At 36.1% G+C, this 15103-nt stretch overlaps 3 protein-coding genes across 3 annotated transcripts; 1 reads left to right on the top strand and 2 right to left on the bottom strand.

Annotated features, from left to right (window-relative positions):
- Positions 1–1667: 1667 nt before the first annotated feature.
- Positions 1668–2542, top strand: EV154DRAFT_454303 (uncharacterized protein). The gene is made up of 2 exons (XM_051597305.1): positions 1668–2468; positions 2524–2542. Exon 1 carries the CDS (start codon positions 1882–1884, stop codon positions 2218–2220), a length of 339 nt encoding a protein of 112 aa, XP_051450138.1. The 5' UTR covers positions 1668–1881; the 3' UTR covers positions 2221–2468; positions 2524–2542.
- Positions 2543–4715: 2173 nt separating this feature from the next.
- On the bottom strand, positions 4716–5787 carry EV154DRAFT_488801 (uncharacterized protein; the record flags this gene model as incomplete). Its single annotated transcript, XM_051599182.1, is given in 6 exon segments — positions 4716–4738; positions 4817–4851; positions 4922–5001; positions 5025–5399; positions 5419–5546; positions 5751–5787. The coding sequence occupies 6 exon segments, from the start codon at positions 5785–5787 to the stop codon at positions 4716–4718; spliced, it is 678 nt and encodes a 225-aa protein (XP_051450137.1).
- A 4150-nt stretch (positions 5788–9937) lies between these two features.
- Positions 9938–10937, bottom strand: EV154DRAFT_572290 (uncharacterized protein; the record flags this gene model as incomplete). Its single annotated transcript, XM_051606325.1, has 4 exons — positions 9938–9995; positions 10065–10153; positions 10219–10700; positions 10766–10937. 4 exons carry the CDS (start codon positions 10935–10937, stop codon positions 9938–9940), a joined length of 801 nt encoding a protein of 266 aa, XP_051450136.1.
- Between the last annotated feature and the right edge of the window lie 4166 nt (positions 10938–15103).

The following is a 15103-nucleotide window of genomic DNA, read 5'->3' as shown; positions in this document are numbered from 1 at the left end:
GTAGTTTTATAAAAATGCAAGGTATATGACATAACGCTTACTTCGATTTGTGGGGTAACATGTAACAGTCCGCAACGACCAAAGAGATTTAGATGAAAGAGTTCCCTATTTGACTGAATGTAGATGTGAAGAAACCGAGGGTCTTGTTCATGTTTACAATAATGGCGGTATAAGTAAGAATAGCGTTATCAAAGCAGATTTTTTTTAGTATCCAGCTTTGACGAGAACGAAATTTCTCAAGCGGGAAACAAAGAGCTGGTAAGATTGATTAATACGGTTATTAGATACCACGATCAAATAATGGAAGGTATACATACATCATTATTGTGGCAATTCCTGACATCTAAGCATACTATCAAAACGAAAACAGAGCCATGTGCCAAAGTATCGCAAGCTGATGTTATCAATGCATTAGGCAAGTCCAAGTCGAGTATTCGAGGTTATGAGTATGAAACTTGTAAAAACGGAGGCAAGCTTTTTGTGATTGACGGTGATGAGCAGACTTGTCCGCATTGCAATGAATTCAGAAACAAGAATCAGAATAATCAGGAACCTGCAATAACCACCACCATCATGTCCCTCGGTTATATGCTTTCACAAATGCTTGCAGAAACAAAAAACGAGGGATCTTATGCAGTATAGAGTGAACTGGGAAACAAGTCAAGTTGAAATTCGTGATTTTTTCGACGGTCAAGATTACAAGGAATTTGAGTTCACCAATCCAGATGATGTTCCTATCGCTTTCTATACTGATGGTTTCACTAACCGCACCAAACAGATGACAATTCACGCTATGATCCACGCAATTACCTTCAACTTCTACCCTTATATTAGTCATTTATGCCTTTCCTGTAAAATAATAATATAAATTAATATTACTCCTTGTTAAAAATTCGGATGCATACTTGCTACAACTAGCCATATTGCCAGGTCCAAAAAAACGAAAGGATTTGGATTTGTTTTTGATGCCTATATTATGGAATTGAAGGACGTCTTGGTTCATCGGATGATAATCAAACAAAATGAGGAAAGGTACATCTAGTATTGGCATCCGGCGATATTCCTGTTGATGGCCGATATGGCACATGTGGGATCCCACACAATACCGGTCGGCTGCAGATTGTGTGGAACTAAAGGACAGCAACAGACAATCGACATGAGGGGGATGACCTTGGACGATAGTTTCGCATCTTTGGGTCCTTCATCCGATTTCAAGCAAAGCAATCCTGTAAGCTAAAATTAATTAGTTAACTACTATGGTTGTAATTACATTTATTTAAATGTCAAGGCTACGAACATATATCAGTCAAGCATCTTCAAGGGATTCCTTTCGTTTTCGGGTTCATAGTTTTTTTTTTGCATTGGATTAGTTACATTTAGTAACTAGAGGTATTGGTAAGCTTGTGTACGATTCCATCATGGTGGATATTTCCAAAAATAATGCTTTTTTGTTCAATTGTCGATCGGATCCAGAGTAAAACCTGTTACCCTTTTTTCATCCCCAAGCCCAAGTTGATAGAAATAGGCAACGCCATTAAGCACTCAAGAAGATACATACTAGTATTGTTCCAGAGTAGTTTTATAACTGGATAGCCAGAACAGATGGGACTCGTGCCGTAGATTGGCTTGCCTTTCTTTTGTATGTTGTTCCAACATTAATCATCGTACACCTTCCAACCCAGAGCTCCAAAATGCAATCATTTCGCTGGTAAAAGGGTGTGGTCTTGCATTAAAATGGGAGGTTCAACAACAAACTCTGACCAGAATGGAAACGTAAGTAAAATGAAATAAGGATGCTTGCCATAATACTTTGTTACTCACCCCCTTTATTCAACCTTCTACAAATGATTTCAAGACTTGCATGAATTTCTTGTTGAACAGATGGGTCATAAGAACCTATCGCGTGCCGTATTTCGACCAGTTCAAGACTATTTAATCCATATTCCGCTCATTATCAGAAAACAAGGTCCTCTACGTGCTTACTCTATAAGAACCATGGAGCGTACTATAAGAAAATATTCCAAACTGATCAGATCTAATAGACAAAGTGAAAAAAACTCTAGTAATATCTTCGAAAAAATTGCACTTCCGGCTTGTGTTGGGAGGGTTATAGATGAGTGCGTCTTAAATTTAATCACAACAGGACCGTATGATGGTGAATCAAGCTTTGTTGATAGCCCAGACGATACTGAGGGAAGTCAATTGTGGGAGCCTTTTTGACCAGTCGAGTTATTGTGAATTTGTTGATGGAAGGTGTTCAATAAGAGGTGATCATGAAGTCTTTAGACAAATACTACCGACACCCGCTTTCTGATCTACTGTTCACACTAGACAATTATACGATTACAATGACTGCACGCATGTGGAAGGGATCAGCTGTATACGTGACTCAAATTTACAGATGGTATACAAAAAAAGTGTCGCGTGGAAACCAGTATGTCATGTTCTACAGTCTATATCAGAAGTTAGTATCATGCGATAGTAGAACGTAAATAGCCAACTCACTCCTCTTTTAACAGTTTACGAAAGGTGACGAATCAATAATAGTTTGTTGGCTCCGTTGTTTTTTATTTTTCGCACAAGCCTTGAAATGGACAGAAGCAATTCTTGGCCATGATGGAGGTAATGAGCCAACATGGTGCTTCGACCCGTCACACGTCGAGCCCAGTGGTCAAGATGATGTCACCAACACAAACGCCCAAATGTGCTGCTATGTGTTTGATTCTGACAAACAGGCATCTGCTGGTAGATGTAGTATGCTGTAGATTGTTGACAATTTTTTCGTCTTTTTATCTTGTCATCCGATCGCAGGAATGTAATACACCTTTTATCTGTATACATGCCTTCATGTAATGTCTCAACAAGGATGGTATTATTAGGGTGATTGAGTGATAAGAAAGTAAAAAAGCGAAGAAAAATGTTTTCGGTTTTTTAAAAAAAGAAAAAAAAAGAAAAAAAAAAAAGAACAGCTTCCATGCAAGATTAATAGAGAACTTTTGACGGTTTTGAAAAACCTCCAACTAAACAAACGTTCCCTTAACCTTCCTGTGCATTTTTATAAAAAAAGACAAACATAATGACACTCGGGCATATCAATATTCGTTGTTCAAGTATGAATATTTACATCTCACTTCCTATTGGCTATTGAAATTGAATATCCCTACATCGGCACTGCCAAACCGATAGTAGATAACTCTCCTTATCTACTACTACTGTGGTACAAGCTGCCAAAGGGAGAGAAAAAAAGGGCGCGATGTAACATTATTTATAAGGATTCAGTGATGGTATTTTCCGGTAGCGACGGTGCCAAAAGCAGTGAGCTTTTTTAATATGTATATTTAAAAAAATGATTTTGTTGGTAGCATTTTAAAGATGGTAGAGCGTTCGATCCATGCATCTATCCAGCTCAGTTCAATTTTTTTTTTTTGATGTTTTTTTTTTTTCATGCATGGATGGATGAATGGATTAACAGGTGCCATATAAAACAAAATGGATGGATACTTTGGCTTGAATGATGAAAGAGAAAATTACGTCCGGGAAGGTCAACTTCAGCGTATCAACCGCATCCATTAAAACCATGGTGACGGTGATGTAAATTCAACTCCCTAATGATAAAGCAAGAGATCATCAAAGTTTCGTACGATCCAAATGTGTACAGATTGCACTACCTGATTTAGGAAGCATTGGCCTAACTACCGGTCAACCATGGCCAATGCCCTTTTAAAAAGCGATTGATCTCTTTTGTCTGTAGCCAGATTTTTCAGCAATGTCTACTGAAGATACACTCATGTCACCGCTTGGATATTTCTTCGTTGTTATAGCTTGTAACCATAGGCTTAAAAAAGATGCAATTTTTCCCTGCGTTAAATTTTCTTTGTGGTAGGGATATAGTACAAGGGGCAGTTATGATATTCTATAATAACAAAACGTTCACGGTTGTCATTTTTTTAAGCGGACAAACCTTTGACCTTTCTTTTAGACCCATCCTTTTATATTAGGCAGGCTTACATTTTCTTATTTATTGCTATTATTGGCAGTAAAGCACGTGTTATTGCATTGTGTATTTATATTTCAGTAGTGTATAGGAGGGTTTGATATAACTTTAAATATTTTATTTAGTTTTGTGGTTGTATACATGCCAATAAGATATACCATTATAATGCTTGGATGTTACTTTAGCCTTCCTTTGACTCTGTTAATACTCTATAAAGGTATTGTTAGAAAATTGTAATATTGTAATTAAATTTTATTTTATTACCAGCCTTAAGTTCTAATGTCGATATTTCTTTGACCGGTGGAGTTCCTAAAAAGTCGTCGTTTGAGTGAAAGTTACATAGAATAAATAGTCTATATGTAAGCATTATAATATTAACAGCAATAAAACATACCTTTTTAAAGGCATTTTTCTTGTAAAGATAGAACCGTCTATTGGTGAGGACCATTATCTATGGAAAATGGTTATGTTATAAGGACGTACTTCAGTTTGATCAAAATAACAAAAATATGTTAAATGTTTATCAAAAAAAATCCCCCCTTTAGTTTTTTATACAGATTACATGTCATTGCTTAAGTCATTGCAAACCTACCCAATTCCAACATATTTGTTCCCACTTTCCGTTATTTTAAATGGGCTATATACCCTTACCATCGTTATTTGAAGGCTATTTATTTTAAAAGATAAATAAAAATAAAAGAAAGAGAGAAAAGATTGTAAGCTAAAAGAACGCTAAAATACACACTAATAAAGAAACTAAAAACCAGAATGGGCCAATCATGTCGACTAGACACGACTATTATCTTCTTCAGGTTCTTTTACCTGAAGGTTCATTCGCGACCTCTGGTGGAGGAAAACTATATAGAAAATAATTATCGCATATGAGTAAGCATATATCATGCATGAAAAACAATAAAAAAAACTTACAGCACGGTTGCTATGATAGGGGACTCATCGCGACCCATATCTTCGAAAGCGTCATTGATAGAGTCTGAACTATGGGGATCCTGTTGATTTTACATTTTTTTACCTTGTTAACGATATTGATGAAATAAACCGCTAAAGAATATTTTACTGTTACCCTTCTTCTGTGTGTTTGGTTGTCACTTCTAAAGCTCTCCCTTAACATGCTTTTGGCACACCACATTCTCTTACACTGGTGTATTTTAAATGCCTTGTCATTCGCAAGCTTTTCCGGGCGCAACATGTAAAAATACGTATCAGTTGCCGGGATATCCTTCCAGTTTTTTAGCACGTCAGGGTGATCCAGGTCAATCAAATCATGCTGGAACGAACGTTCCAGTGACTTCAACTGAACTCGTTTGATGTCCAAATCACGTTGTAAAATTGGGACTAGAGGTGGCCTTTGTTGCTCACCGGGAATATCCTTGCCAGTCTTTTGTGTCTAAAAGTTGCAACAGTACATTAAGTCTATCCGAGACCTTCTTTCCTTCAAACTCTTCAGAATTTGTGTCAATCGTTCGTTTACCTAGCTGATCAGGATATTCAATCACTTGGGATCTTTTTACCGACTCGGTTATTCGATCAAGAGCTAAAACAAATATACAAAAAAAAACTGATTTAGTCACGATTATCAGAATCCGGGAAGGATAGGCTTTACCACTTTGTTCGACGATACTTTTTTGTATCATATTTACATCTTAATCGGTGATGCTTGGTGCAAATTGATTTTTGAACTGATCAGACAGCGCAGCTATCATTTGTTCGATCTCGGTAACGTCAAATTCGATTTTACGAACAGAATTGGTGATTGCAATATTCATATCCGACATTTGGAAATGTTTCTTTTAAAAAATTTTTTTTAATGATTAAAAAGTTAAAAGAAGGTAGGCTAGTATATGTAATGTATTTGTATCCCACCTGTAATATCGTAGATATCAAAATGGGTCTTTATGAATAATCAAAGTAAAGATAACCTTTTATTAAGAGTTGAATGAGCTCGTATTTATACTTTTACGAAGCTGTGTCTAAACTAATAGTAGATCCAATCGGGATTTACTATTCAATCGTTTATCCATTTGAATTGAATAAATGTTTATCCATGTATTCTTATTCGTTCATGACAATCTTTCCATGATTACGATCTCCAGTCTGTCTACTGAGATCTAATATTGGATTTCTATTGTTTCTATGATTCAATACATCTGCGATACAACACCACCTTTAGTTGCTTGGAGTTGAATTGTCCGCTTATCTAAATTATGTCATTTTTTTTTTGTTTTTTGTTTTTTTTTTGTTTTTTTTTTGTTTTTTTTTTGTTTAGTTTTTTTTTGTTTTTTTTTTTTGTTTGTTTTTTTTTTGGTTTTTTTTTTTGTTTTTTTTTTTGACGACATGTCGTCATGTCATGGCGTTTTAAAATTTAAATGACGGAAACAAAATCGAAATTAATACTTAAGGTCAAAGACCATAGCTTAGAATATATCGTAAATGTCGTCATCTTCCAGGAAACTTTCATCATTCACGTATGACACTATTAAAGGGAAAAAATTGAAGAGGCGATTTTAAACTTAAGTTATTGAGTATATAAAAAGCACCTTACATATAGACATTACTTACACCGGTTATGTGGTGATCCACCTACTGTTGTTACTAATCACACCATAAAACAATATTAAAATTAAATCTCATTTCATCACGACACAAATTAATTTCTTATGCATTATATCATATCCAACTACAAGCACTATTTTAGTACTGTGTAACTAATCCATCAGACTAAATTCATAATCCGATTTCTCTTAACATATATAAATATGCAAACTGATAGTTAGAATAGAATTCTCTCAAACTTTTTATCTACTTTTACTCTTAATAAAACTTATAAGCAGTCTCAAAGTACTTTATTGTTTTTCTTTATTTATCTCTATCCTTAACTATCACAGGTTACATTTTCTAAATATAAATCAAAGTTCCACAAATACCAAAATTTTCAAATGTCATTCCCTTCCTCCTCTTCTTCAAATGCCAACAGACAAAGATATAGACTTCCTGGTGAAGATTTTCAATGAGACAGCTGTTTGATGATCCTTGACCGTTAGCGTCAACTCCAAAATTATAAGAGAGTTCGTATACGAACAACAACATCTGAAGATACCGATATGAAAGAAAGCAATTGTAATTCTGCTGATAATGGAGACGTTAGTAATTATGGTACAAATAACTACCTTATCTCCTTATTTTAAAAATAACTTAAAAGGTAATTTTATTCTCTACCCCCGTTTGCATGAATGTTGATGACCAAATCAATTATAATTGCGGATGCAGCTTTGAAGGAAATAAACGCAGGGCTCACGTTTATCAAGCCTGTAGAATCGGCTGCAACACATTCACAAAAGCTGAATTAATGAGCATTCATCTTTCCCAATTGATGCTGCAACACAATATAGCTAGAGCTGCTTACAGGGACATTGTATGATTTATTAATACGTTTATTCCGGACCACGATGAGATAATGATGGGTAATAAAAATGTACATATGGCCTTGATACATTAAGTTTTCTAACATCACATTGGTAATTCATTCAGAACCCGGAGCCAATATTAATTATTGTGAGGTTGTTGATGTTTTAGTCAAAGCTAAATCCAGTGTTCATGGCCACGAATATGATGTCTGTCCCAACGGCTGTAGATTGTATGGATTGGATGATGAAGAGGACCAATGTATGGACTGTCACAAAAAGCGATATAAGACTGGCACTGAATTGATTAAGGTCCCCAACGCCAGTATGGAATTGATGTCTATCGGCGATCTTCTTTCCAATATGTTGGCTGATCCTCACACTAGAGACCTTCTAAACATAGAGCCAACAGGGAATCAAGTAAAATGCAAATAAGTGATATTTTCGATGGGCAAATTTACAAAGTTCTGGTAAGAAAGGGATTGTTATCCAATCCTGACGATAACGCCATTGGTCTTTACACGGATGGGTTTGAAAACCAAAAGAAGTGATAAAATTCTTTTACAATCATCCACGTTGTGATATTCAATCTGGATCCTTCCAACAGGTAACAACTTATACTGGTCTTAAAAGTTACAACTTTCTAAACACTAGACATTAGATACACAAACGAGCATATGTTACAGCTAGCAATTTTACCTGCTCCTAAAAAACCTACTCATCTGGATTCATTCTTGCGGCCCATCATCGACGAGTTAAACGATTCGGAAACCCAGGGGCTTGTTGTTAAACGTGGTGATATGGAAATCAGTCGCTCCAAAGTATGTTTGTTGCTGGCTTTTGGTGATATTCCAGCTGTGGTGGATATGGCTCACATCGGCTCTCATACCAGTACATACGGTTGTCATTTTTGGGAATCGAAACGGAGAATTCCAGACAATAACTCTTATGGAAAGTATTTTGACCATAGTTCAGCCCCATTCTGACCACCGTAAGACTACATAACTGGAAATCTTGTAAGTATAATCACTTGATCTTTTGTTTTCTCCAGATCAATAAAGTGTAACTACTATAGATAAAATCATTTACCAACCTAGTGTTTTGAATGAGCAATCGACATTTTCCGGCACCTCATTTTTTGCGTTGGACGAGCTCCATCTTTTAGCCAGAGGTATTGGCAAACATTTATTCGATCTGATAACAGTAGAAATTTCCAAGGATCCAAAGTAATACTACACAAAGCGATATCAAACCGTCTCAATCGCCAACTATACTTTCTACATCTTAAGAAACAATTTGGATGTTATTACGGATTGTATCACGTCATCGAGAAAGCATGTCCCTGTTTCTTTCCAGGGGTGCACTATGGCGGAAATAATGGCAGCTATCTGCCATTTACTTCACAAAACTGCCATTTTTTTGGCGTGCAAAAGTGGCAGATATGATATTCTATAATAACAAAAGAGGCACAACTGCCATATTTTTGGCTGGCAAAAATGGCACCTTTAACAGTTGAATGAAGCCAAGAGGTTCACTGCTGCTGTTTTTTGGTTTTAAAAAATGGCATCTATTTTAGTTTGTTGAAGACAAATCATTCACAGCTTCCATTTTCCTGGCTTGTAAAAGCGGCAGTTATGATATTCTATAATAACAAAACGTTCACAGCTGCCATTTTTTTTAAAACGGACAAACCCTTAACCTTTCTTTTAGACCCATTCTTTTATATTTGGTAGGCTCACATTTTCTTATTCATCGTTATTATTGGTAGTAAAGCACGTTTTATTGGATTGTTTATTTATATTTCAGTGGTGTATAGGAGGGTTTGATATAACTTTAACCTTTTTATTTAGGTATGTGGTTGTATACATGGCAATAAGATATACCATTATAATGCTTGGATGTTACTTTAGCTTACCTTTGACTCTCTTAACACTCTATAAAAGTATTGTTAGAAAATAGTAATATTGTAATTAATTCTGTATTTTATTACCAGCCTTAAGTTCTGATGTCGATGATTATTTGACCGGTGGTGTTCCTAAAATGTCGTCGTTTGAGTGAAAGGTACACAGAAGAAATAGTCTATATGTAAGTAGTATGATATCAATAAGAATAAAACATAACTTTTTAAAGGCTATTTACCTGTAAAGATAGAACCGTTTATTGATGAGGACCATTATCTATGGAAAATGGTTATATTATACAGACGTACTTCAGTTTGATCAAAATAAAAAAAAAATAGGCTAAATTTTTATCTAAAAAAAAACCCTTTAGTTTTTATACAGATTACATGTCATTGCTTCAGTCATTGCAAACATACCCAATTCCAACATAATTGTTCACACTTTCCGTTATTTTGAAGGTGGTATATACCCTTACCATCATTATTTGAAGGCTATTTATTTTAAAAGATAAATAAAAGTAAAAGAAAGAGAGAAAAAATTGTAAGCTAAAAGAACGCTAAAATACACACTAATAAAGAAGCTAAAAACCAGAATGGACCAATCATGTCGACCAGACACGACTATTATCTTCTTCTGGTTCTTTTACGTGAAGGTTCATTCGCTACCTCTGGTGGAGGAGAACTGTATAAAAAATAATTATCGCATATGAGTATACATATATCATGCATGAAAAACAATAAAAAAACTTACAGCACGTCTGCTATGATGGGGGACTCATCGCGACCCATATCTTCGAAAGCGTCATTGATAGAGTCTGAACTATCGGGATCTTGTTGATTCTACATTTTTTTACCTTGTTAACGATATTGATGAAATAAACCGCTAAAGAATGTTTTACTGTTACCCTTCTTCTGTGTGTTTGGTTGTCACTTTTAAAGCTCTCCCTTAACAAGCTTTTGGCACACCACATTCTCTTACACTGGTATATTTTGAATCCCTTGTCATTCGCAAGCTTTTCCAGGCGCAACATGTAAAAATCCCTATCATTTGCCGGGATATCCTTCCAGTTTTTTAACACGTCAGGGTGGTCCAGGTCAATCAAATCATGCTTCAACGAACGTGCCAGTGACTTCAACTGAACTCGTTTGATTTCCAAATCACGTTGTGAAATTGGGACTAGAGGTGGCTTTTGTTGCTCATCGGGAATATCCTTACAAAATAACTGCCAGTCTTTTGTGTGTAAAAGTTGCAGCAGTACATTAAGTCTATCCGAGACCTTCTTTCCTTCAAACTCTTCAGAATTTGTGTCAATCGTTCGTTTACCAAGCTGATCAGGATATTCAATCACTTGGGATCTTTTTACCGACTCGGTGATTCGATCAAGAGCTAAAAAAATACAAAAAAAACTGATTCAGTCACGATTATCAGAATCTGGGAAGGATATGCTTTACCACTTTGTTCGACGATACTTTTTTGTATCATATTTACATCTTCATCGGTGATGTTTGGTGCAAATTGATTTTTGAACTGATCAGACAGCGCAGCTAGCATTTGTTTGATCTCGGTAACGTCAAGTTCGATTTTACGAACAGAATTGGTGAGTGCAATATTCATATCAGACATTTGGAAATGTTTGTTTTAAAATAAATTTTTTTAATGAATAAAAAGGTATAAAAAAGTTAAAAGAAGATATGCTAGTACATGTAATATATTTTTATCCCACCTTTAGTTACTTGGAGTTGAATTGTCTGCTTATCTAAATTATGTCATTTTTTTTTTTTTTTTTTTTTTTTTTTTTTTTGACGACATGTCGTCATGTCATGGCGTTTTAAAATTTAAATGACGGAAACAAAATCGAAATTAATACTTAAGGTCAAAGACCATAGCTAATAATATATCGTACCTGTCGTCATCTTCCAGGAAACTTTCATCATTGACGTATGTCACTATGAAAGGGAAATAATTAAAAAGGCGATTTTAAACTTAAGTTATTGAGTATATAAAAAGCACCTTACATATAGACATTACTTACACCGGTTACATTTTCCAAATATAAATCACACTTCCACAAATATCAAAATTTTCAAATGTCATTCCCTCCCTCTTCTTCGTCAAATGCCAACAGACAAAGAGATAGACTTCCTCGTGAAGCTTTTGAATGTGACAGCTGTTTGATGATCTTTGACAGTTACCGTCAACTCCAAAACCATAAGAGAGTTCATATAAGAACAACAACATCTGAAGATACCGATATGCAAGAAAGCAATTATAATTCTGCTGATAATGGAGACGTCAGTGATTACGGTATAAATAACTACCTTATCTCCTTATTTTAAAAATAACTTACAAGATAATTTTAGTCTCTACCCCAGTTGGCATGGATGTTGATGACCAAATCAATTATAATTGCGGATGCAGCTTTGAAGAAAATGAAGGCAGGGCTCACGTTTATCAAGCCAGTAGAATCGGCTCCAACACATTCACAAAAGCTGAATTAATGAGCATTCATCTTTCCCAATTGATGCTGCAACACAAGATAGCCAGAGCTGCTTACAGGGACATTGTAAGATTTGTTAATACGGTTATTCGGGACCACGATGAGATTATGATGGGTAATAAAAATAAACATATGGTCTTGATACATTAAATTTTCTAACATCACATTGGTAATTCATTCAGAACCCGGAGCCAAAATTAGCTATGGTGAGGTTGTTGATGATTTAGTCAAAGCTAAATCCAGTGTTCATGGCCACGAATATGATGTCTGTCCCAACGGCTGTAGATTGTATGGATTGGATGATGAAGAAGACCAATGTATCGACTGTGACGAAAAGCGATATAAGACTAGCACTGAATTGATTAAGGTCCCCAACGCCAGTATGAAATTGATGTCTATCGGTGATCTTCTTTCCAATATGTTGGCTGATCCTCACACTAGAGACCTTCTAAAGTATAGAGCCAACAGGGAATCAAGTAACATGCAAATGAGTGATATTTTCGATGGGCAAATTTACAAGGATCTGGTAAGAAAGGGATTGTTCTCCAATCCTGACGATATCGCCATTGGTCTTTACACGGATGGGTTTGTAAACCAAAAGAAGGGCAAAAATTCTTTTACAATCATCCACGTTGTGATATTCAATCTTGATCCTTCCATCAGGTAACAACTTATACTGGTCTTAAAAGTTACAACTTTCTAAACACTAGACATTAGATACACAAACGAGCATATGTTACAGCTAGCAATTTTACCTGGTCCTAAAAAACCTACTCATCTGGATTCATTCTTGCGGCCCATCATCGACGAGTTAAAGGATTTGGAAACCCATGGGCTTGTTGTTAAACGTGGTGATATCGAAATCTGTCGCTCCAAAGTATATTTGTTGCTGGCCTCTGGTGATATTCCAGCTGTGGCGGATATGGCTCACATCGGTTCTCATACCAGTACATACGGTTGTCGTTTTTGTGAATCGAAAGGGAGAAGTCCAGACAATAAGTCTCATGGAAAGTATTTCGACGATAGTTCTGCCCTATTGAGACCATTGCAAGACTACATAACTGGAAATCCTGTAAGTATAATGACTTGACCTTTTGTTTTCTCGAGACTAATAGAGTGTACCTACTATAGATAAAAAACATTTACCAACCTAGTGTTTTCAGTGAGCTATCGACATTTTCCGGTTCCTCATTTTTTGGGTTGGATGAGCTCCATCTTATAGCCAGAGGTATCGGCAAACATTTATACGATCTGATCACAGTAGAAATTTCCAAAGATCAAAAGTACTACTATACAAAGCGAGATAAAACCGTCTCAATCGCCAACTATCCTTTCTACATCTCAAGAAACAATTTGGATATTATTGGGGATTGCATCACTTCATCTAGAAAGCATGTCCCCGTTTCTTTCCAGGGTAGCTTCGACAATGTTTTTGAAAAGATTGATGGTACACGTGCGGTGGATTGGTTGGACTTCCTTTTGTACATTGTTCCCACACTGGTTGTGCCCTACCTGCCTAACAGGTCTGCCAAAAATAACGTCCTGGGCTTGGTCAAAGGTTGTGCTCTTGCATTGCAGTGGGATCTTACACCAGATCTTATCAATGAAATGGAGGGGTAAGTCAGTATACTAAAGTATTGGGATATCAGTTATTTAACAGAAATATATTACCTTTGACAGCTTCTTTGCGACTTGGCACACGTATCTTCTGGAGCAAGTCAATCTGAAAAACATCTCTCGGAGCGTGTTTCGTCCTGTCCAACATTACTTGATTCACGTTCCATACATCATCAAGCAGCAAGGTCCCTTGAGGTGTTACTCTGCAAGATCTATGGAGAGAGTGATTGGTGTATACTCCGAAGCTGATTAAATCAAGAAGAATGGGCGGTAGAAACGCAAGTATGCTCATCGAAAAATTTGCGATTCATAATTTCATCAGCGGCATTATCGATATTACGAAGGAAATTGATTTGATCGTACCAGCCGGACCAGGTGACATCGATTTTATGGATCTTCCTGATAGCCTGGATGATGTGCAGCTTTGGGCGCCATTTGGTGGTAACGCCTCTCTGGATGGTGAGATGATACAAGGTATCAGATGCAGCCGAGTAAAGGATGCCTTATCTAGATATTACCGAAGATCTAGTGGTGTTAATGCTGCTACTTCTTTCGGTGATTCTGAAATTGCCATTGCTTCTCGTGCTTGGATAAACAACAATGTTTATTCCTCCAGCATGTACAGAAGACAAAGGAACGAGATAAGTCGGGGAAACCATTACGTGATGTTCACCACCAGCTATAAAAAGTAAGTCGATTCCTGTTTTCATTGAGTTAGCTTCTAACTCCTTTTTCTTTTTCTATTTTTACCTTAGCCACTTCCACGTTTCCCTTCGCTGTTGGCTTGTAGGTGCTGTTCAGTTCTTTTTCAAGCATGTTGACTTGAATAACATCCCACAGTTTTTGGCGCTAGTCGAAGTCATGAAACACCACGACGTGGCCCGACACGACAAGTCTGTTCCAATTGTCAAGGCTCGTTCAGGATCAGCGCAAGCAACATTCGCGGTCATCAACGTGGCAGACATTGAACATCAAGTTGGGTTAATTGAGTTTCCTCCCAATGGAAACCAGTTCTACGTCATTGCCCCCTACTATGTATTCAACGATAATCTTCAAGCAAATAAAGGAAACCTTTCCATTTTGTAAGTTTTTGTAATTGCCATTCGTTTCATTACTTTTCTTTTTTTTTATGGAACACATGTCGAATAGAATAAGGTCATATTTTCTTGGGGCAAAATGATAATAAAAGAATCACAGAACCGAAAAAAGAACTTCTTTTTTTTAAAAAAAAATAAATGAATAAATAAATCTGGTTTTTAAAATAATAAAAAAATGGCAGTTTGTTACCATTTGCTTCACAGGCGCAAAAAATTATTTTTTATACCGTAACCCATCAAATTCGGATCAATATTGCAACAAATTTTTGGCATATAGCAATCTAATTTTAACTTCGAGATAGTTTTTATAACATCTAAACTACATATTGACGGTTCCAGAAATGTTTTTGAAGCTCTTTTGTTTTTTTATGATATTATGATCATTTGTAGCAATCTTTTGCTCGAATCTTATTGGCTGGGGATATCGAGCAAATAAAAAAATGGCAGTTATGTTTCCATTTGGTTCACAGCTGCTGGTATGTCCGCCATAGTGGGTGCTTCGGCAATGTTTTTGAAACGATTGATGGTACACGTGCGGTGGATTGGTTGGACTTTCTTTTGTACATTGTTCCCACATT

The sequence above is a fragment of the Mucor mucedo genome (genome assembly GCF_025094135.1).
Source record: "Mucor mucedo strain NRRL 3635 chromosome Unknown EV154scaffold_288, whole genome shotgun sequence".
Classification (NCBI taxonomy): domain Eukaryota; kingdom Fungi; phylum Mucoromycota; class Mucoromycetes; order Mucorales; family Mucoraceae; genus Mucor; species Mucor mucedo.
This window is presented reverse-complemented; position numbering and strand designations above follow the sequence as displayed.